At 42.5% G+C, this 24,043-nt stretch overlaps 1 protein-coding gene across 1 annotated transcript in view; it reads right to left on the bottom strand.

Annotated features, from left to right (window-relative positions):
- Nucleotides 1-14,956, bottom strand: part of LOC139419278 (T-lymphocyte surface antigen Ly-9-like) — a 38,362-nt gene extending 23,406 nt beyond the window's left edge. The window contains exons 1-6 of the mRNA XM_071169231.1: nucleotides 14,831-14,956; nucleotides 8,000-8,320; nucleotides 7,412-7,714; nucleotides 6,817-6,918; nucleotides 6,643-6,698; nucleotides 6,256-6,383 (exon numbers count right to left, since the gene is read on the bottom strand). Of these exons, the coding sequence (XP_071025332.1) occupies nucleotides 6,256-6,383; nucleotides 6,643-6,698; nucleotides 6,817-6,918; nucleotides 7,412-7,714; nucleotides 8,000-8,320; nucleotides 14,831-14,873 (953 nt within the window). The 5' untranslated portion in view covers nucleotides 14,874-14,956. The remainder of the gene's footprint in view (nucleotides 1-6,255; nucleotides 6,384-6,642; nucleotides 6,699-6,816; nucleotides 6,919-7,411; nucleotides 7,715-7,999; nucleotides 8,321-14,830) is intronic.
- Nucleotides 14,957-24,043: the final 9,087 nt, after the last annotated feature.

Genomic DNA, 24,043 nt, shown 5'->3' with positions numbered 1-24,043 from the left:
GAGAAAGAGACGCAGGTACAGAGGACACAGAGTGGGGTGCCTCGTAAGGATCCACAGAAGGGGAGTGGGAAAGCTACTGTCAATATTACTTGCCAACATGTAATCATTAGACAATAAATTAGACAAGGTACGATCCCGAATATCCTACCAACGGGACATCAGAAACTGTAACATCTTATGTTTCATGGAATCATGGCTGAATGATGACATGGATATTCAGCTAGCGGGATATACGCTGCACTGGCTAGATAGAACAGCAGACGACGGGGGGTGGTCTGTGCATAATTGTAAACAACAGCTGGTGCACAAAATCTAAGGAAGTCTCTAGATTTTCCTCGCCGGAAGTAGAGTATCTTACGATAAGCTGTAGACCACACTATTTGCCAAGAGAGTTTTCATCCGCACTTTTCGTGCTGTTTATTTACCACCACAGATGGATGCTGGCACTAAGACTGCACTCATTCAGCTGTATAAGGAAATAAGCAAACAGGAAACAGCTCACCCAGAGGCGGCGCTCCTAGTGACTTGGGAATTTAAAACCTATTTGGGATAGGGGTTCAGCTAGCGGAACATTTCGACAACATCCGGTGATGTGCCGAGAGTGCGAAATTTAAAAACAATTATTACAAATATTTCACTTTCATACATTCACAAGTACAATACACCAATTTTAAGCTAACTTCTTGTTAATCTAGCCACCGTGTCAGATTTCAAAAAGGCTTTACGGGGAAAGCAAACCATGCTATTATCTATGGACAGCACTCCATCAAACAAACACATGGCAATCATAATTCAACCCGCCAGGCGCGACACAAAACTCAGAAATAACGATAAAATTCATGCCTTACCTTTGAAGATCTTCTTCTGTTGGCACTCCAATATGTCCCATAAACATCATAAATTGTAATTTTGTTCGATAAATTCCGTTGTTATATCTCCAAAATGTCAATTTATTTGGCGCGTTTTATTCAGAAAAACACCAGTTCCAACTATCGCAACATAACTACAAAATATCTAATAAGTTACCTGTAATCTTGATCCAAACATTTCAAACAACTTTCCGAATACAACTCTAGGTATTTCTTAATGTAAATAATCGATAAAATTTAAGACGGGATTATCTGTGTTCAATACAGGATAAAAACAAAGTGGAGCGAGATTTCAGGTCGCGCGCCCCAACAGTACACTAGACTTGACCCTAGTTCTGAACAGCCATACTTCATCATTACTCAAAAGAAAAACATCAACCAATTTCTAAAGACTGTTGACATCCAGTGGAAGCGATAGGAACTGCAAGCAAGTGCCTTAGAAATCTAGATCCTCACAAAAAACATTTGAAAACAGTCACCTCAAAAAGAAAATTCTGGATGGTTTGTCCTCAGGGTTTCGCCTGTCAAATAAGTTATGTTATACTCACAGATATAATTTTAACAGTTTTAGAAACTTTAGAGTATTTTCTTTCCAAATCTACCAAATAATATGCATATCCTAGCTTCTGGGCCTGAGCAGCTGGCAGTTTACTTTGGGCACGCTTTTCATCCAAAATTCCAAATGCTGCCCCCTATCGTAAAAAAGTTAATGCAGGGAAACTTAAGTCAGTTTTACCTAATTTCTATCAACATGTTAAATGCGCAACCAGAGGAAGGAAATTCTAGATCACCATTACTCCACATACAGACATGCATACAAAGCTCTCCCTCACCCTCCATTTGGTAAATCTGACCACAATTCTATCCTCCTGATTCTATAAAAAAAGTGGTCAGATAAAGCAGATGCTAAACTACAGGACTGTTTTGCTAGCAGACTAGAACATATTCTGGTGATTCCTCTGATGGCATTGATGAGTACATCACAAGTCACTGGCTTTATCAATAAGTGCATCAAGGACGTCGTCCCCACAGTGACTGTACGTACATACCCCAACCAGAAGCCATGGACTACAGGCAACATTCGCACTGAGCTAAAGTTCACCCCTGTTCACCCACGACTCCAACACCTACATTACAGTTTGCAGATGACACAACAGTGGTAGGCCTGATCACTGACAACCGTCTAGTTTGATGCATACAGTCGATACATCCAACATATGCACCACAAAGAATGCACTGCAACTGCCTCTGCAACACAATGCTGCAATGCAAATGCAGTGTTCCTTTGGAAATTAATGTATGTCTTTGTCACATGCACAGAATACAACCTTACAGTGAAATGCTTACTTTAGAGCTCCTAACCAGCAATGCAGTTTAAAAAATACAGAGAAGAATAAGAGATACAAGTAACAAGTAATTAAAGAGCAGCAGTGAAATAACAGTACCGAGATTATAAAAAAATAAAATAATAATATACAGGGGGGGGGTACTGATACAGAGTCAATGTGAGGGGGCAACGGTCATTTGAGGTAGTATGTACATGTAGGTAGAGTTATTAAAGTGACTATGCATAGATGACAACAGAGAGTAGCAGTGGTGTAAAGGGGGGGGCACTGAAAATAGTCTGTGTAGCTCCATTTGATTAGATGTTCAGGAGTCTTATGGCTTAGGGGAAGAAGCTGTTTAGAAGCCTCTTGGACCTAGACTTTGCAAATAAATTCATTAAAAATCCTACAATGTGATTTTCTGGATTTTGTCTGTCATAGTTGAAGTGTACATATGGTGAAAATTACAGGCCTCTCATCTTTTTAAGTGGGAGAACTTGCACAATTGGTGGCTGACTAAATACTTTTTTGCCCCACTGTATTAGGCTTTTACCATATTCATACTATATTATCAAGTGCATGGAGTATGTATGCTGGAGGCTCCCTTGTGTTGAAGAACAGGCAGAACACATTTTCTAAGCAAATTAGGTATGCAAATTACCGTTTTGCATACATCTTTCAGTTAGAAAATGTGAAAGCACTGTTGTATAAAAGTACTGTAAAGATACACACCCAAGGCCTACCCCCCCATGCAGAATAGCTCTACTTTTTCCATTGTTATACTTTATCTTTTAGAAATCTAAAGACCCCTACAGGCCTAAATGGATCCGACCATTGTAAAACTGATGAGTAGACCTGTATTATTGAGAATTATTTTGTTCGCTGAAGTGTAACGTATTCATAGCAGTGGTATTTCACCACATAGGTGTCAGATTGGACTCCTGTACGCAGAGAAGACTGTGTGGGGCTGCTTCTCAGTGGGGTCAAACCACAAGTAACATGTGACAGAAAAGCGCTGACCACACAATGTGACGGACTGATGGGAAAGGAAAGGAGTCTGTGGTCACAAGCAGAGACAGTCACATATGTACAGAGGGGTCCGAAATGATTGGATGCCTTGATAAAGATTAGCAAAAAATATAAATACTACACACCATTGGTGTGAGTGGCCAAAGACCTCTATTTACATGACATCTGACCATATGACTGCCTGGAGTTTGATAAATGACATTGGAACCGGTACTATGGTCATATGACCTGAAAATAAATCTTGTTGGCCACACACAGCAGCGGTGGGTTTTGCCTATGAAAGAACAATGCATAGGTAGAAAATACCTCATCCCTACTGTAAAATATGGTGGTGGATCTTTGATGTTATGGGGGCTATTTTGCTTCAACTGGTCCTGGGGCCCTTATTAAGGTCACCGGCATTGTAAACTTTACAGTACCAGGACATTTTAGCCCAAAAAATTCAAACATGTTTGGACACAGGATGCAGGTCCAATAAAGTGGTACTTCCTCTGCTTGGTCAGACAGTTGCATTTTTTTTAACCTGTCTGATTCACTTCTCTAAATGTTGAAAAAGCAGAAGTAACACACAAACACACACACACTCTCTAACAATGATTACTTGAATAGCTGGACTTCTCTGACGCCAGAAAGACTGCAAGCACAGACACAGTTAGTACGCAAAGTAACACATGACTCCTGAGTGTTTGCAGAACCTTTCCTGGAGGTGAGCATCTGTGTATCTCTGTCAGTTAGTCACACCCTCCCTAGCCATATATTTACTTTCCTTTATTTGTACTTCATCTGAAGAGTGTAAGTTGACATTCAGTACACAGCCCTCATGGCTACAACTGTAGGCTTTAGCTCTGTGCCGGTGGGTTATTGTGGTCCTGAGTTGCACATCCCACCTGAGTTCATTTGTCGCAATAAAGAAAGTTTGAGAAAAGAAAAACCAACCCATGTCGAATGGATACAAATATTGTCGATCTTTACAAAAAATGTCTTCTATACCCTCTGTTTCCATTACATATGTCGCATTTATTTTGTTGCAACATTGCTTTTGTGGAATAAACCTGGGTCAATGGAAGCCAGCCTACTGTCTTCACTTCTGTCTCAACTTTAGTATGTACAGTCTCCAGCACACTGAGAATTAAAAAACACAAAAAAGTAATATCAAGTCTAAAGTCCACATGATAAGAGACCTGAACAAAATTGTTAAGAAATTCACCACTTGCTTTTTCTTGTATACAAACTCAACTAACCGCTCCTGAGGAAGCTACTCAAGCAAAGGCTGCATCACAGTTTTTAAGTAACCTCACTCCCTAGAGTTGGATAGAGAGCGCACTTTGCACAAAACTTGAGTATGGTCAGTGCCTTTGAACATCGAAGACATACACCATTTTAAAGCAGTCAACTTGGTGGGACTTTCTATGGTTTGTTTCTTCAGCCCTATTCCTCAGCTTTATAGCAAACCAAGTGGCAGAGTTGCTGTCTTGTTGTTTTTCAAAGTAAGGAGTGGGGCTTTAGTATTTTCCCAGACAGACAAGTTCAATTAAATGCACGATAATTGCACCATTTTGTTAAATCTGCATATATTACATAGCCTATGGCATAATGCTAACACAACTTAGTTAATTCTAGTTCCCATTTTATGGTGTGTGCTTGTAGCCTGAAGAAATCCAGTCTGTGCTATCATGCCAAATCCTTTTCACTCATTGTCATGCCAAACATGCCAGCGTTTGGCATGACAAGGACAGACAAGGAGTTGATATGATAGCACAAACATACTGGATTTATCCAGGCTAGTTTGCTTGTTCCGCCTCCTCTTCTTGATCTTCCTCCTCCTCCTCTTTGTGCCGTGGGGAAGATCTTCGTAGGCTATACTCGGCCTTGTCTCAGGGTAGTAAGTTGGTGGTTTGAAGATATATGTGCTTTGGCAAAGTGGGTGGGGTTAAATCCTGCCTGCTTGGCCCTGTCCAGGGTTATCGTGGAATGGGGCCACAGTGTCTCCCGAGTCCTCCTGTCTCAGCCTCCAGGTGTTATGCTGTAATAGTATATGTGTCGGGGGGCAAGGGTCAATCTGTTATACCTGTTATATCTCCTTTCTTATCTAAAGGGGATTGAGAGCATGGTTTGTTGCTTGAGCTATTTTGCGTAAGAGAAGCTGTACAGTGCTGGAGGAAGGTACCACATCTCTCCTATAAGCAAGTGAGAATGAGAGTGACTGACCCATATAGGCTACTGACTACAGAGAGAACAGACAGAGAAGCGATAACCACACGCTATGGTGAGAAAGAAGCTCATTTCTACACAACATTCAATCGCGGATGCACACATGCATATGCATGCACACACATACGCACCGACTATACTATGGGGATGATGAAGGGGGTTGATGGAATCCACGTTGGATGACATGTTCATTTTGATACATGTATATTTGTAGTCTTAATTGAGCAACCATAAGAGTCCCACACTCTCTCTCCATTTGTGGGTTTTGTTGTTAGACTAACATCAGGGGATTTTTCAAAGAACCTTGCAGATAGAACTGTGATGTACAGAAGATCAGAAGTCTTCTGTGTAGGCCTATATTCTGTAAAACACATTCCTATCAGCTATGCTTCTGATCACATGTAAATATAATAACTACACCACAGTTTATTATAATTATAAGTGAAATAATCTGTCTGTTAACAATTGTTGGAAAAATGATTTATGTCATGCACAAAGTAGATGTCCAAACCGACTTGCCAAAACTACAGTTTGTTAACAATACATTTGTGGAGTGCTTGAAAAACGAGTTTTAATGACTACAACGTAAGTGTATGTAAACTTCCGACTTCAACTGTACACACAGCATGTAACATTGTCAGAGTGGTATAGTTGCCTACCTATAGCACCATGCCAACGTGAAACATGTAGGATCAATGCTGTGGTTGGTCTGGCCCCTCACCGGAGACCAATCCGGAATGGCTACCAGGGGCCAAAGCCCCCTCCGGTGTAGCTCTCAGGTTCATTGAGACACACAAGCCTCTAAACCACGCCAAGGTCACAGCTTTGAGAGAGGAGTGATTGAATCCAGTCCCGTCTGAACAGAAGGTAAGATTCTGACATCAGCGTACAAAACAGACTCTTCTGGTGAACAGACTCCTCCGGTGCCAGATACCAGTGTATCCCCAACCTGTAAAGCCAGCACATAAACAAATAGAAACAGGAGCCTGTAAATCAATAAGATCAAACCATTTGCAAACTGTGCTTGTTCTTGTGTATTCTGTATTTTCACATTGGCCGGTATGTTATACAAGCCAACAACAGGTGACCACTTCCATCCTAAATGTGTGTGTGTGTTCACAGATACAGAAGTTGCATATAAAGTAGCATAATATGCACACACATGTATATACACAGTGCATGCACACATCCATAAACATAGACCTTACCGATCTCTGAAAGTTCACATCAACATAATGTTGGCCTTCTTCTCTTTGCTTGCAGGCTGCATTGAAATAAAGGGAAAAGGCATAATATTACATGATTACCTACAGTGTATGTTCTGTATATGTTGCCTTCAGGGTGCTCTGTATGATGTCAACTGTAACACAGATTGTACTTACCTCCACATTTTATTATTTTAACTGCCCAGAATATACCACCACTTATTATCCCAACTGCTAACAATGTGACCAGTGTGATTGGGACAGGATTGCGACCAGACTCTGTCAGGAGTAAAATGGAGGATGGGGGTTAGGGAACAGTTCAGTCACTCATTTGGCATTGCCTGTCATACCTTTTTCATTAACTTCTTCTCATCTACCATATTTTTTTATCAACAGTATGTTGTATGTGGCCTTGCCCTGTATTCACCTGAAGCCTATATTCTTCCTGTCTAAATTAAATTCAGCTGTTCAAACCCATGCCATGTGCTTTAGTCAATACTGATGAATGACACTGATGAAGGTATTATAAGGTAGGCTACACAGATCATAGGAAAATAAATACAGAAATCTGCTTCCTGTAATACATAAGTTAAAATAATTACACTATGATAATACGCATGTTGAAGGATTTTGCAAAAACTACCCTCAGGTTTTACTGTTAAAAGTATTTCTCCCCTCACTATCCTACAAAATAAGCTGTTAGTGAGGAAATGAATAGCAGACACTGTCTGGGTGTTGGCTCTCACTGATCCACAAAATGGGAAAACAATACCTTTGAGGGCAGAGCGTGAGGACAATTGAGGGCAGAGCGTTTGAAAGTTGAGTGGAGTTCGTTTTGAGTCAGCAGGGTTGGAAGCCTCACAGCTGTAGGTGTCAATGTTTCTTTTGTTTAACTCCAGAGGGAGAGAGAGATTGGTGATAAGATCGGGGCTGCTGGTCTGGTTGTGTATCTCCCCTCCTCTGTGCCAGGACAAGTTCACCTCTCTCCCGTTCTTCACAGTGCACACCAAGGAACAGCTCACTTTTTCAAATGGACTGTCCACTGAGGGACTGATGTGAGGAGCAGACACTGAGGCTGGGATAGCAGAATGATTAAGCAGTGACTCAATGACAAACAGAGATAAAAAATGATGTGTTGACAGTGAAAACTAAGATGTCATAAATGAGACCTGAACATATATGAAGTGGGCTACTTCTTTTGCAAACATGTGTAGACTCAGATCTGCCATGGTAAATGTTAGTTGAAAAACATGTAACTAAATAAAATGGTCTTTCTTGATCTTCATTGAAACAACTCTGGGTAACAGACTAAGTGGGAGAATGGAAAAAAGGGAAGTAAAACAAGAAGCCAGACACGCACCATAGACAGTTAGATTTGTAATCTTAGATGAACTCTGTGTATTGATGATAAGTATTTTATAAAGTCCAGAGTCGTTGATGGTGAGGTTTCTGATGGTGAGAGATCCAGTCTGAGTATCCAGCTTCAGTCTGTCTTTGAACCTCCTACTGTAGTCCGTTTTAATCACACCAGCATTCAGCAGCGCTATGTTATCACATGAATCTGAATGATTCAATGGGAAAGACCATGCTATAACAGTGCCGCTAGACAGTTCAGTAAGTCCAGTCGGTAAAGTTACTTTCATTCCCTCTTTTCCCGACACATTTACAGCATCAATCAGATCTGAAAGGAAGAAAGAAAAGATTGGCTAAGGGTAGTAGCTACATCAATACAAGGCATTAACAGGACTAAATCCTGTAGGCGATCCTGGATCCAAGCCAAGCACATGATAGACTAGGATTAATTAATTTATACTTTTACAGTACGCAGTGACCTACAGTACGTACATTTTTGTTTGTATTATCTTTGTATTATTATTATTTTATAATCCATTGAGTTGTAGTTATGGCTACTAGGTGTAGCCTACACTTTAGTTCACATTTCTAACTCATGAACACTATATACGACTATTTTGACCTTTATATAACCCAGAGCTGCCAACGCTCGAGCGTTGGCTGTGAGACACACATTAATTTCACACTCTTCATTAGCTTTCACGACATACCTCTTACAGGGCTGACAACTTTTGAAAAAATGTTAGAGTGCGGTCTGCTAGGTGAATTTCATTGCCCCCTGGTGCAATCCCTAGATGGGGGACTGGGGGTCCCCCCCTCCCCCTCCAGGGAGATTTGCTGCTTGCTCTCCAGGAGGGTTGCCCCCCCCTGGTCGTTTTCCCAAGTGCTGGGTGTTTGAAAATGTTCTTGTTAAAAAAAAAAGTATTTCTCAAAATCACCCAACCTTCAAGAGAAATCAAATTAATATCAATATTCAGGTGGTTTATGCCTACTAGTTGAAGATCCTTGATCTTACACCTGCATTGCTTGCTGTTTGGGGTTTTAGGCTGGGGGTCTGCACAGCACTTTGAGATATCAGCTGATGTACGAAGGGCTATATAAATACATTTGATTTGATTTGACATCATCTTACTCTACACAGACAAAATATAATGTGCTTATCTCTGCACGATACTAAAATTTGAAAATTATTTTTGATTCCTGGAGCATGTAATATCTTATGTCTATTTGAATTATTCAAAACTGCCCATGAATGGCTGCAAAAATACATAGCCTCATGTCAGTCATTTTCAAAGACACAAGTAGGCATATCGGATTTCAAATATATGACTACAGTGGCAAAATTGTGAAGAAGTGGAATAATCAAATACGTGTGGGGAATTGTTAAACACAGTAATGAGCCTATATGTTTGCCCATTGTCAAGAATGAGAATGGTTCCACTGATCAGACTAAATAAAGTAAACAGCTAATTAAATCTCTTGAAGAATAGATTACATAAATCTGCCCCTGCACCCTAACCAATTACTTTTCTAGTTATTGTCTCCCCTCACTTTTGGGTTCACAATCTGTTTAACAAAAAGATTTTCATAGTTACAAACATCCCTGCTAAAACGTATTGTAGTGTAGGTCTGTCTGTCTGCTGCCTTTTCGTTGTCACAGCCTAAATGCCAATCACCAATTGTGGGGACTAATGCAAGAGTGGTTGAAATTGACTTTAGTACGTACTGCCTGTAGTGTCTTAGCTCTTATTACTAATGGATAAAATACGGAAGACTCTGAATACAATGAAGTGAACTGGAGCTTCACATTTACTAAACCTAGTTTGTACAAGAATAACATAGAGCAACACTGCACATGACCAAGGACGCATCACGATCTGAATCTCTATCGTCATCATGTCGTGCCACAGCACTGTGAACCGCCACACATTGAAGCATATGATTAGTCTAGTTATCTGAGGGATAAAGGGGATTGGATGGAAAAAGAGAGAACCATGGAATGGAGAGAGAACCATCTCTGCTGAGTTTATACAACTCTAAAAAAGAGTAGCATGGTACCACTGTTTTATATATGCTGTCAACAAAATTAGGTGGTTGTTTCTCCAGTCCGTATTGCAGAATGCAGCATTTTGACAGCATGTACAAAAGTTGATTTAATCCACACTAGTCCCCTCCTTTGGTGATTGTCGTTTAGGCTGTGACAACGAAAAGGCAGCAGACAGACCTACCTACAGTGTAAATTTTATTCTAGTGTGGGGACAATACATAGAAAAATAATTTGGTTCGAGTGTAGGGACAGATTTCTTTTAAATGTTTATTTATTTCACCTTTATTTAACCAGGTAGGCTAGTTGAGAACAAGTTCTCATTTGCAACTGCGACCTGGCCAAGATAAAGCATAGCAGTGTGAACAGACAACACAGAGTTACACATGGAGTAAACAATTAACAAGTCAATAACACAGTAGAAAAAAAGAGAGAGTCTACATACATTGTGTGCAAAAGGCATGAGGAGGTAGGCGAATAATTACAATTTTGCAGATTAACACTGGAGTGATAAATGATCAGATGGTCATGTACAGGTAGAGATATTGGTGTGCAAAAGAGCAGAAAAGTAAATAAATATAAACAGTATGGGGATGGGGTAGGTAAAATTGGGTGGGCTATTTACCGATAGACTATGTACAGCTGCAGCGATCGGTTAGCTGCTCAGATAGCAGATGTTTGAAGTTAGTGAGGGAGATAAAAGTCTCCAACTTCAGCGATTTTTGCAATTCGTTCCAGTCACAGGCAGCAGAGAACTGGAACGAAAGGCGGCCAAATGAGGTGTTGGCTTTAGGGATGATCAGTGAGATACACCTGCTGGAGCGCGTGCTACGGGTGGGTGTTGCCATCGTGACCAGTGAACTGAGATAAGTCGGAGCTTTACCTAGCATGGACTTGTAGATGACCTGGAGCCAGTGGGTCTGGCGACGAATATGTAGCGAGGAAGGCATGGCCAGCCATTGAGAAATGCTTGTTGAAGTTTTCGATAATCATGGATTTATCGGTGGTGACCGTGTTACCTAGCCTCAGTGCAGTGGGCAGCTGGAAGGAGGTGCTCTTGTTCTCCATGGACTTTACAGTGTCCCAGAACTTTTTGGAGTTAGAGCTACAGGATGCAAATTTCTGCCTGAAGAAGCTGGCCTTTGCTTTGCTGACTGACTGCGTGTATTGGTTCCTGACTTCCCTGAACAGTTGCATATCCCGGGGACTATTCGATGCTATTGCAGTCCGCCACAGGATGCTTTTGTGCTGGTCGAGGGCAGTCAGTATGTATTCTTGTCTTTTGTAGATTTGATTATTTATTTACAATTCTCATTCTTAACAATTGGCAAACATGTTGTTTCATTGCTGTGCTTGACTTATCAGCAAGAACACTACTCTTATTCCCCACACGTATTTGATTATTCCACTTCTTCACAATTTTGCCACTGTAGTCATATATTTGAAATCTGATATGCCTACTTGTGTCTTTGAAAATGAATTACAGTGGGGCAAAAAAGTATTTAGTCAGCCACTAATTGTGCAAGTTCTCCCACTTAAAAAGATGAGAGAGGCCTGTAATTGTCATCATAGCTACACTTCGACTATGACAGACAAAATGAGGGGAAAAAATCCAGAAAATCACATTGTAGGATTTTTTATGAATTTATTTGCAAATTATGGTGGAAAATAAGTATTTGGTCACCTACGAACAAGCAAGATTTCTGGCTTTCACAGACCTGTAACTTCTTCTTTAAGAGGCTCCTCTGTCCTCCACACATTACCTGTATTAATGGCACCTGTTTGAACTTGTTATCAGTATAAAAGACACCTGTCCACAACCTCAAACAGTCACACTCCAAACTCCACTATGGCCAAGACCAAAGAGCTGTCAAAGGACGCCAGAAACAAAATTGTAGACCTGCACCAGGCTGGGAAGACTGAATCTGCAATAGGTAAGCAGCTTGGTTTGAAGAAATAAACTGTGGGAGCAATTATTAGGAAATGGAAGACATACAAGACCACTGATAATCTCCCTCGATCTGGGGCTCCATGCAAGATCTCACCCCGTGGGGTCAAAATGATCACAAGAACAGTGAGCAAAATCCCAGAACCACACGGGGGGACCTAGTGAATGACCTGCAGAGAGCTGGGACTAAAGTAACAAAGCCTACCATCAGTAACACACTACGCCGCCAGGGACTCAAATCCTGCAGTGCCAGACGTGTTCCCTGCTTAAGCCAGTACATGTCCAGGCCCATCTGAAGTTTGCTAGAGAGCATATGGATGATCCAGAAGAAGATTGGGAGAATGTCATATGGTCAAATGAACCAAAATAGACCTTTTTGGTAAAAACTCAACTCGTCGCGTTTGGAGGACAAAGAATGCCGAGTTGCATCCAAAGAACACCATACCTACTGTGAAGCATGGGGGTGGAAACATCATGCTTTGGGGCTGTTTTTCTGCAAAGGGACCAGGACGACTGATCCGTGTAAAGGAAAGAATGGATGGGGCCATGTATCGTGAGATTTTGAGTGAACATCTCCTTCCATCAGCAAGGGCATTGAAGATGAAACGTGGCTGGGTCTTTCAGCATGACAATGATCCCATACCCGGGCAACGAAGGAGTGGCTTCGTAAGAAGCATTTCAAGGTCCTGGAGTGGCCTAGCCAGTCTCCAGATCTCAACCCCATAGAAAATCTTTGGAGGGAGTTGAAAGTTCGTGTTGCCCAGCAACAGCCCCAAAACATCACTGCTCTAGAGGAGATCTGGATGGAGGAATGAGCCAAAATACCAGCAACAGTGTGTGAAAACCTTGTGAAGACTTACAGAAAACGTTTGACCTCTGTCATTGCCAACAAAGGGTATATAACAAAATATTGAGATAAGCTTTTGTTATTGACCAAATACTTATTTTCCACCATAATTTGCAAATAAATTCATAAAAAATCCTACAATGTGATTTTCTGGATTTTTTTCTCATTTTGTCTGTCATAGTTGAAGTGTATCTATGATGAAAATTACAGGCCTCTCTCATCTTTTTAAGTGGGAGAACTTGCACAATTGGTGGCTGACTAAATACTTTTTTGCCCCACTGTATATGAGGATATGTTATCCATTCATGGACAGTTTTTTAATAAGTCGTACAAAGAAGAAGAGGGTGAAAATCAACAAAGACCTCTCTCTCACAATCATCTCTGCTGTGCACAATGACAAGGGCCCATATGAGTGTGTCTGTCATAATCGGACCGTTGCAGATGTAAAGCTAGATGTTCTGGGTAAGTTGAACACGCATGATGAAACTTTACATTTTGAATGTTGACTGGGTACAAGAACTATGACTACTTTACTCAGGGATAGATTTGAAGAGTTTACTTCCAAAACACTATATCCACCATTTTTCTTCATAAGAAATTATTAGTTATGTTTTTTTTTTGTCCATAGATGTGTATACATTTTTTGTTGTTGTTGCAAAATGCTACATATCCATTGTTTTTAGCTTGAATGGAACGTTCGTATCCTGTATATTTGACAGTGATATGTGATTTGTTTCTTAGATCTGTCTTTATGTAGTGTTGGGGTGTCTCTCTTGTCGTGATGTGCGTTTTGTTCTGTTTTATTTTATTTTGTACATTTTTAATCCCAGCCCCCGTCCCCGCAGGAGGCCTTTTGCCTTTTGGTAGGCCGTCATTGTAAATAAGAATTTGTTATTATTAACTGACTTGCCTAGTTAAATAAAGGTTAAAGAAAAAAACGATATAAGCATTGGCTATTAAATGTATACTTTTTGACATTTTAGTATTGTGCACATGCTAGGCAGAGATGGTACGGTGACTCATGAACACATTATATTTTGTCTGTGTAGAGTAAGATGATGTCAAGGATCTTCAACTAGTAAGAAATGAATTGTTATAACAAGAACATTTTCAAACACACAGTACTTCAGAGGAGGACGACCCAGCAAGCAGGATTTTCTTCCAGCCCTATTTTAAAGAGATAGTCCACCCAAATTACAAAATGTTTGTGGACTTACCTTGAAAGCAGTGTATGGACAAGGAGACTGCAATCTATGATTTGGTTCCCCACTGCATCAACCATGAATATTAAAAATGTACTTTACATTTCACCCCCCACAAAAAGTAACAAACGGGTCAAATTTGGAGTTTAAAGGAGTCCTGAATACAGCTGACCTGTGTTTATTGTTATTTTTTTGTTTTACCCTGGTCATACGCCTAAGTCATGTCAAACGTGTAGAATTGCAGGAAATGAGCTTTAAAAAAAATGACAATTATCATCTAGGGGTTGTGCCAGGGGGCAATGAAATTCACATTGCAAATCTCACTCCAAGCTTTCTTTTTTACATTATTATTATTTAACCTTTATTTAACTAGGCAAGTCAGTTAAGAACAAATTATTATTTACAGTGATGGCCTACATCGACCAAACCCGGCCAATTGTGCACCGCCCTATGGGACTCCCAATCACGGGCAGTTGTGATACAGTCTGGATTTGAACCAGGGTGTCTGTAGTGATGCCTCAAGCACTGAGATGCAGTGCCTTAGACTGCTTTACCACTCTGGAGCCCAAAAATTGGCATCCCGGATTTAACCAGTAAGTCATCTAGAACACATTTTCTCTTTTACAATAAGGACATGACCAAAAAGTGATTGTGTAATTATAACAATATTTTTCTGCACCATCTGCCACAACACTTTTTCAATAATATAGTATATTCACATCAATTACACGAGAGTCATGTAACATGATAGTAGCCTACTTTTGTAATTGACTCTCAGTTTGACAAGGCAGACTTACCACTTTTGAGAAAGAGTAATATCCAGAGAACGAATCTTATCATTTTTCTTTTCAATAGGGTGTTCAGATTAAGTATAATTCACTCTACGTTCTCCCACCAATTGCAACACATTCTCGCTCTCTCTCACTCTCTCTCTCTCTCTCTCATTGGGTGCCCCGTCTCTCCATTTCTCTCTCACGTGCATTGGGTGCCCCCGTCTCTCTATTTCTCTCTCTCACACACACGTGCGCATTGGGTGCCCCGTCTCTCTATTCCTCTTTCTCTCTTTCACACATTGTGTGCGCTGTCTCTCTCTCTCTATCAGGCAAACATGTTAGAGCAAGTGGGGAGTGTCCCTTCTTGTCATTTTAAATTCAAAGGACGTTATTGCCATGGGAAACATATGTTTAGATTTCCAAACGCAAGTGAAATAGATAAATAAAGTTATATAAACAATACAAATAAACAGTAAACATTACACTCACAAAAGTTCAGAAGGAATAGAGACATTTAAAATGTCATTATTAATGCTATATACAATGTTGTAACATAGTTAAAGTACAAACATAAATACGGGTTACGGATTTGTTTAGAATTCTCTGTGGGTCTGTTTAATCTGAGGGACATACAGTATGTGTCTCTAATATGGTCATACATTTGGCAGGAAGTTAGGATTGCAGCTCAGTTTCCACCAAATTGTGTGAGCCGTGTGCACATTGCCTATCTTCTCTTGAGAGCCAGGTCTATATTCAGAGCCATATCCCATTAATGCTTAGAGAAGATCTTATATCAAGTGTTATTGAAGTGCTGTGGTTGCAGGTTCACTTGTCACATCTAAAGCCTTTTCTTTTGGAGTGTTGCTATAAGCCACCAAGTGCTAATAGTCAGTATCTAAATAATACAGTATATGTGAAATACTTGATAGTCTATGTGATGTAAACAGAAAGGTCTACTTCCTTGGGGACCTGAATATTGACTGGTTTTCATCAAAATGCCCGCTCATGAGGAAGCTTCTCACTGTAACCAGTTCCTGTAATCTGGTTCAGGTTATTAATCAACCTAACAGGGTGTTTAAAAACACTACAGGAACAAGATCATCCACATGTATTGTCGTGTCTTTACTATCATTAACTGAAGACTTAGTTTTTATCAAAGGTTTTCTGTAATTATTATTACGTGATGAAAACTGATGAATCATGTAACTGTAATTAACTAGGAAGTCGGGGCACCAAGGGAAATATTCAGATTACAAAGTTATAATTTCCCCAATATAACTTTCAGATATTTTCATATCTGATCATTTAGTCTTCTTAATTAAATAATGATTTACTTTACCTCACGTTAGTTGGCTATCTGTACGAACCCAGTTTTTCACTATGAGTCATCCATACATCAATTGTCTTAAATAATTGATTTACTAAGTAATTCACAGAAATGCATAAACAAACAGTTGATAGTTACAAGAAAATGATAACGGAGTTTCCCTAGTGGGATAAATCGGCATCGGGGCTTGGTGGACAAAAGGGAAGTGGGGGTCGACTGAGATAAGACAACACACAGTTTATAATTATACAATTGAAATGCTAATCCTTTGCACATGAACGCTCACTCATTCGGGAACAATTGCAATCAATATATATATTTACGCTCAGTGTGTCATTAGGGTCTCTGTTGAAAAGTTAGTTTCTTTTGGAGAGTATCCGTCCTCTCTCTCTCTCTGTCTCTCTCTGTGGTTAGAATGGATAGTTCAGAGTGACATTCATTCATGTCGTTATGGATAGATATTTTGGCGGTTGTCAGTTCGATGATACCGAATTCTTAGCTGCAGACTAGTAATTAATATCAAAGACTTGTTCTTATTCTGTCGGTATCGATAGTCTAAGAGTTTAACCGCTTGCGATGGTTAAAATATTCAGAAGTCTGGTCTCAAACCTTGGTCCTCTCATTGTCGAGGTAAGCTGGTCTGCAACCTTTGTCCTCTCGTAATGGTGAGAAACATGGTCTGTTGAGAAATTCTCAAGGTGGGGGTTATATTCGGAATTGCAGAAAAGGGCCTGTCCCAGGATGCCCGACCATAACTGGGCTCATGGACGGTCCTCTGATTTAGTTGAACTCCAAATGGAATTGTAGTTTTCTTCATTAAACAGTCCAAAATGACATTACACAATTTTACAAACAGTATCATCTTCACTCATTCATTTTATACAACAATTAGATGTAAACCTCATATCTGAGGCTATTATATAAACAGCGTTATGGTAATGTGGCCGGCCGTATTGTCTCCCATGAGTTTCACCAAATTGTACCAACCGGACCAGTTTGTAGCTGAATTCTTCATCGACCTTTTATACCTTCTCCGGAACATAAATGTTGTTCGGACCTCAAGTTCTGTGAGGTGGAAGAAATTCCTTTGTTCTCTATGAAAATTCACTCTGTCTCTATACTGTGGCCATGAGGAGATAATCTCTTCCAGGAATTTACGACCTCTCTCTGACCACAGCAGCCTGTATGTAGGAGACAGGGAGAGGGGGATGGGGCTTGCTATACCCAAAGAGGGCAACGTCATGACAGTATCGATCACATTTTTACTAATACTATAGAACTTTGTTCTAAAGCTGTATCCGTACCCATTTTATTGGGCGGCAGGTACTGTTCCTAGGCTGCCATTGTAAAGAAGAATTTGTTCTGAACTGACTTGCCTAGTTGAATAAAGGTAAACGTGCACCTGTTAAGAAACTGACTGTTAGAACTGTTAAGGCTCCATGGATTGATGAGGAATGGAAAATCTGTATGATTGAAAGAAATGTGGCAAAATGAGTGACTAATAATTCTGGCTGCACATCTGACTGGCTGACTTGCTTCAAATTGAGAAATTATGTGACTAAACTCAACAAAAATAAGAAGAAACTGTATTTTGAAGCCAAGATTAATAATATAAAGAATGATGGAAAAAACTTTGGAGTACTTCAAAATAAATGATGCTCAGAAAGACAAATTAAACTCCATCTTTCATCGAATCAGATAGTTTATTCATGACAAAACCATTTGCTTTTGGCAGTCATTTTAATGATTACTTTGTTGGCAAAGTGTGCAAACTTAGGTAGGAAATACCATCAACAAACAGTGAGCCATCATATTCATGCATAAAAAAACTAATAATTAAAGAAAAGCATTCCAAGTTAGAATTTTGTGAAGATAGAGTAGGAGAGGTTGGACAAGTGTTGTTATCGATCAATAATGACAATCCTCCTGGCATTGACAACTTAGATGGAAAGCTACTGAGGATGGTAGCTGACTCTATAGCCACTCCTGTCATATCTTTATTCTGAGTCTAGAGGAAAGTCTTTGTCCTCAAGCCTGGAGAGAAGCCAAAGTAATTATGCTACACAAGAGTGGTAAATCGGCCTTTAGTTGTAATGTCTGCTTCCAACTCACACTCTCAAACATGTAGATCCCCTGAATGCAGCTCAATTTCCAGCCCACATTCCAGCTCACACTCTCAAACACATAGACCCCCTGAACGCAGTTCACTCCACAGATCCCAATCACCTGAATTCAGATCACCTGTTCACACACCCGTATGTCATTATCACACACTATTTAGTTCAGTTCTTTGCACCCCATCATTGTGAAGTATTGTTTGTTTTGTGACACACTTCTATTCGTAGCTCTGTTTTTCCCCTAATTTACTCCTCCCGTGAATGATAGTTTTTGCCTGCCTCACCAACGATGCCTTTTGCCTATTCCCCACCTGTACTTTAGCCAATCAGATTTCCTGTTATCAACCTATTGCCTGATCTCCCAGACGATATTACTAGCCTTTACCCTGCCTGTACTCTTGCCTTTTTGGATCCCCTGTGTATGACCTTCTGACTTACCAGCTTGCTGCCAGCTCTTAGCAAACAGACTTTCAGCATGCTTATAGTAAAGGGCAATCAACATGTTCTGCACAGACACAAATGACTGATGATTGGTTGGAATAAATTGATAATAAGAAGATTGTGGGAGCTGTACTGTTAGATTTCAGTGCAGCCTGTGATATTATTGACCATAACCTGTTGTTGAAAAAACGTGTTATGGGTTTTACAACCTCTGACATATTGTGGATTCAGAGCAATCTATCTAATGGAAGCTTCTCTAATGTCAAACATGTAAAGTGTGGTATACAGCAGGGCAGATCCCTAGGCCCTCTACTCTTTTATATTTTTACCAATGACCTGCCACCGGCATTAAACAAAGCATATGTGTCCATGTATGCTGATGATTCAACCATATTCTCATCAGCAACCACAACTAATGAAGTGACTGAAACCCTTAACAAAGAGTTGCAGTCTGTTTTGGAATTGGTGGCCAGTAATAAACTGGTCCTGAACATCTCTAAAACTAAGAGCATTGTATTAGGTACAAACCATTCCATAAATTCTAGAACTCTGTCACGCGGGACTAGGTGGGTGCAGGAATCAGACCTCGAGAGAGTTCCACTGAGGTTAAGTGCTTTACTCAGGCACAACAAAATAATAAGCCCAACAAATACAGGGCGTGGGACACACAACGAGACAACCCAAAAACCACAGGGTGCCAAGTTAAAGAAAAGAAAATCCACCACTACCTAAAATGCACACACATAACATAAAGACAATCCCGCACAAAACAAGGGCGTGTCTACCTACTAAATATAGGGAAGCTAATTTAACCAAACAACATAAACACAGCTGAAACTAATAAGACAAAACAAACAGACAAACGAAAAAGGGATCGGTGCCGGCTAGTAGGACGGTGACGACGATCACCGAGCACCGCCCGCACCGCCCTCCCAGTCCACGGGGTACTGTACGCCCCTCACCCGGCGTCTTGAGTCCAGAATGCCACGTACTGTGTACGCCGGGGACCCCTCGATGTCCAGAGGGGGCGGAGGGACCTCAGGCACCTCACCTTCTTGCAGGGGACCAGCCACCACCGGCCTGAGGAGAGACACATGAAACGAGGGGTTAATACGGTAATACCTAGGAAGTTGTACCCTGTAACACACCTTGTTTATTCTCCTCAGGACTTTGAACGGCCCCACAGACTGCGGACCCAGCTTCCGACAGGGCAGGCGGAGGGGCAGGTTTCGGGTTGAGAGCCAGACCCTGTCCCCCGGTGCAAACACGGGGGCCTCACTGTGGTGCTGGTCAGCGCTCCTCTTCTGCCATTCTCCCGCTAACCTTAGCAATTCCTGGACGGCTATCCAGGTGTCCTTGAAGCGCTGTACCCATTCCTCTACCGCAGGAGCCTCGGTCTGGCCCTGATGCCATGGGGCCAGGAGCGGCTGGTAACCCAATACACACTCAAAAGGGTACATGTTCGTTGAGGAGTGGCGGAGCGAGCTCAGCCCAAGGAACACACCTCGCCCACTCACCAGGCCGGTCCCGGCAATATAACCGCAGAAACCTGCCCACATCCTGGTTTACGCTCTCCACCTGCCCATTACTCTCGGGGTAAAAACCCGAGGTCAAGCTGACCGAGACCACCAGTCTCTCCATAAACGCCCTCCAAACTCTGGACGTGAATTGGGGGCCCCGATCAGAAACGATGTCTTCAGGCACTCCATATTGCCGGAAGACATGGGTAAACAAGGCCTGCGCAGTCTGCAGGGCCGTAGGGAGACCGGGCAATGGGATGAGACGGCAGGACTTAGAAACGGGGAGGCCTGTAACTTCCCTCTAGGCAAGTGTCGAGGAGCCTTGCTCTGAGCGCAGACTGAGCAGGAGGAGACATAAAATCTCATGTCCTTAGCGAACGTGGGCCACCAGTATCTCCCTCTAAGACTCCGCACTGTCCTCTCGATGCCAGGACGACCCGAGGAAAGGAGAATATGAGCCCAACGGATTAGCTTATCCCGGACCCCCTCGGCACGTACTGAGTCCCTGCTGGACAGTTAGGGGGGGGGGGGCTCTAACCGTGAGGCCCTCTCTATTTCTACCGGTGCCACGAGACATGAAGGTGGAATGATGGGAGTTGGCTCAACGGACCGCTCCTCGGTATCATAGAGGCGGGACAGTGTGTCGGCTTTGGTGTTTTGGGAGCCTGGCCGGTACGAGATGGTGAACCGAATCCGGGTGAAAAACATGGCCCATCTAGCTTGACACGGATTTAGTCTCCTCGCTGCCCGGATATACTCGAGATTACGATGGTCAGTCCAGATGAGAAAAGGGTGTTTCGCCACCTCAAGCCAATGTCTCCACACCTTCAGAGCCTTGACTACAGCTAACAACTCCCGGTCCCCCACGTCACAGTTTCGCTCCCCCCGGACCGAGCTTCCTCGAAAAGAAGGCACAAGGGCGGAGCTTGGGTGGCACACCCGAGCGCTGGGACAGCACGGCCCCGACCCCCGCCTCGGACGCGTCAACCTCCACTATGAATGCTAAAGAGGGGTCCGGATGCGCCAACACGGACGCATTGGTGAACAGCTCCTTCAAACGACTGAAAGCTCTGCCCGCCTCTGCTGACCAACGCAAGCGCACTGGTCCTCCCTTCAGCAGTGAGGTAATGGGAGCAGCCACCTGACCAAAACCCTGGATAAACCTCCGGTAGTAATGGGCAAACCCTATAAACCGCTGCACCTCTTTCACCGTGGTCGGAGTCGGCCAATTATGCATGGCTGTAACGCGGTCACCCTCCAACACCACCCCGGAGGTGGAAATATGATAACCCAGGAAGGAAACGGCCAGTTTGAAGAACACACATTTCTCCGCCTTGCAATACAGGTCATGCTCCAGCAGTCGCCCAAGTACCTTACGCACCGGAGACACATGCGCCGCGCTTGTGGCAGAATAGATCAAGATGTCATCGATGTACACTACCACTCCCTGCCCGAGCAGGTCTCAGAGAATCTCATCTACGAAGGATTGGAAGACGGATGGAGCATTTTTCAACCCATATGGCATGACGCGGTACTCATAATGACCAGATGTAGTACTAAATGCGGTTTTCCACTCATCTCCTCCCCGGATACGCACCAGATTATACGCACTCCTCAGGTCCAGTTTTGTGAAGAAGCGCACCCCGTGAAATGATTCCACCGCCGTAGCGATGAGAGGTAGTGGGTAACTAAACCCCACTGTGACGGAATTTAGACCTCGATAATCAATGCACGGAGGCAGACCACCCTCCCCTTTCTTCACAAAAAAGAAGCTCGAGGAGACGGGTGATGCGGAGGGCCGAATGTACCCCTGTCCCAGCGATTCAGCAACATATGTCTCCATAGCTACTGTCTCCTCCTGGGAAAATGGATACACGTGACTCCTAGGAAGTGCAGCGTTCTCCAGGAGGTTTATCGCTCAGTCCCCTCGACGATGGGGTGGTAAATGGGTCGCCCTCTTTTTACTGAAGGCGATAGCTAAATCAGCATATTCAGAGGGAATGCACACGGTGGAAACGTGGTCTGGACTCTCCACCGTAGTCGCACCAACGGCAACTCCTATACACCTGCCTGAACACTCCTCTGACCACCCCTTAAGAGCCCCCTGTCGACAGGAAATCACCGGGTTGTGCTGAGCTAGCCAGGGAATTCCCAACACCACTGGAAACGCAGGTGAATCGATAAGGAACAGACTAATCTGCTCCTTATGACTCCCCTGCGTTACCATGTCCCGCGGCACCGTGGCCTCCTTAACTACTCCTGACCCTAATGGTCGGCTATCTAAGGAGTGCACGGGAAAAGGTAGGTCTAACACCACAAGGGGAATCCCTAGCCTTAACTCGAGCCCCCGATCCATAAAATTCCCAGCTGCGCCTGAATAGACTAGCGCCTTATGCTGTAGAGAGGGAGAAAACCCAGGGAAAGAAGTCAACACATACATATGACCGACAGGAAGCTCTGGGTGAGTCTGGTGCTGACTCACCTTGTGTGATCGAGTAGTGCTCCGCCTGCCCTCCCGACTCCCAGACGAGTTCCTCCAGCACAGGTCGGCCGTGTGTCCTCGCTGACCACAACTGGTGCAGGAGGACACTCCTCCTCCGGTCCCCCTCGAAGCCGCCCCTCCTAACTCCATAAGTATAGAGGCAGGAGGGTTGGGAAGTGGAAACGACAGGACCTGTTCCGAACGCCCGCGGGCAGCCAGCAGGTTGTCGAGACGGATGGCCATGTCAATGAGCTCATCCAGCGTGAGGGTGGTGTCCCGACACGCTAGCTCCCTGCGGATGTCCTGCCTGAGGCTGCATCGGAAATGGTCTATCAAGGCCCTGTCGTTCCACCCTGCTCCTGCGGCCAAGGTCCTGAACTCCAGGGCAAAGTCCTGCGCGCTCCTCGTCTCCTGATGCAGGTGGAACAGCCGTTATTATTTTATTTATTTTATATTTAGAAAATGGGTTGGTTCATTATTTCCAACCAATGTCTATTCACCCGGAATACTATCAAAATCTAAATATAAACATTGCGAGATATTTGGCAAAATAGACTGACACACCTATATTTCCCCCATTGGAAACAATGGGAAGACCGCAGAATTCCAATATTATTTTTGTTGTTGTTTACATTTGAACTATAAAACAATAAAACTATAAAACAACGTGAGCAGGTCTCATTGCCAACATTAGCAATGCAGGCCTTGTGACGTTGAACATTAATCTGGGAATAGAACATTCGGAAAGCTGTTGGTGCCACGGTGCTCAATGGAACTAATAGGAGCTGGCAGGGTGAAAAATGCACAAAAAAATAAGGCCTGTATTTTCACGATTACTTCAAAACGACGGCAAGCAGCTGGGAAATAAGAACATATTATGAAATTGGGCTCCAGAAAAGAAGGTTGTTAAAAATGTCATGAGTCCAGCCTACGATCTACACAGATTTCAGAGCACTCTCATTTTAGTGTACCAGAGCGCAGAATAATTTATTTACGAGTGCTCAACACCCGTTAAATATGGCCGTGTCAGTAAACGTCAGCAAAAAAGTGTAATTAAATCAAATCAAAGTTAATTTGTCACGTGCGCTGAATCCAACAGGTAGACCTTACAGTGAAATGCTTAATTACAGGTTCTAACCAACAGTGCAAAAAAGGTATTAGGTGAACAACAGGTAAGTAAAGGAATAAAGTGAAAAATAACAGAAGCGAGGTTATATACAGTAGCGAGGCTATATACAGGCAACGGTTAGTCGAGCTAATTGAGGTAGTATGTACATGCAGATATGGTTGAAGTGACTATTCATATATGATAAACAGAGAGTAGCAGTAGTGTAAAAGAGGGGTTGGCGG

The sequence above is a fragment of the Oncorhynchus clarkii genome, chromosome 10 (assembly GCF_045791955.1).
Source record: "Oncorhynchus clarkii lewisi isolate Uvic-CL-2024 chromosome 10, UVic_Ocla_1.0, whole genome shotgun sequence".
NCBI lineage: Eukaryota > Metazoa > Chordata > Actinopteri > Salmoniformes > Salmonidae > Oncorhynchus > Oncorhynchus clarkii.
The sequence above is the reverse complement of the archived record's forward strand: the minus strand, read 5'-3'. Positions and strand labels throughout refer to the sequence as shown.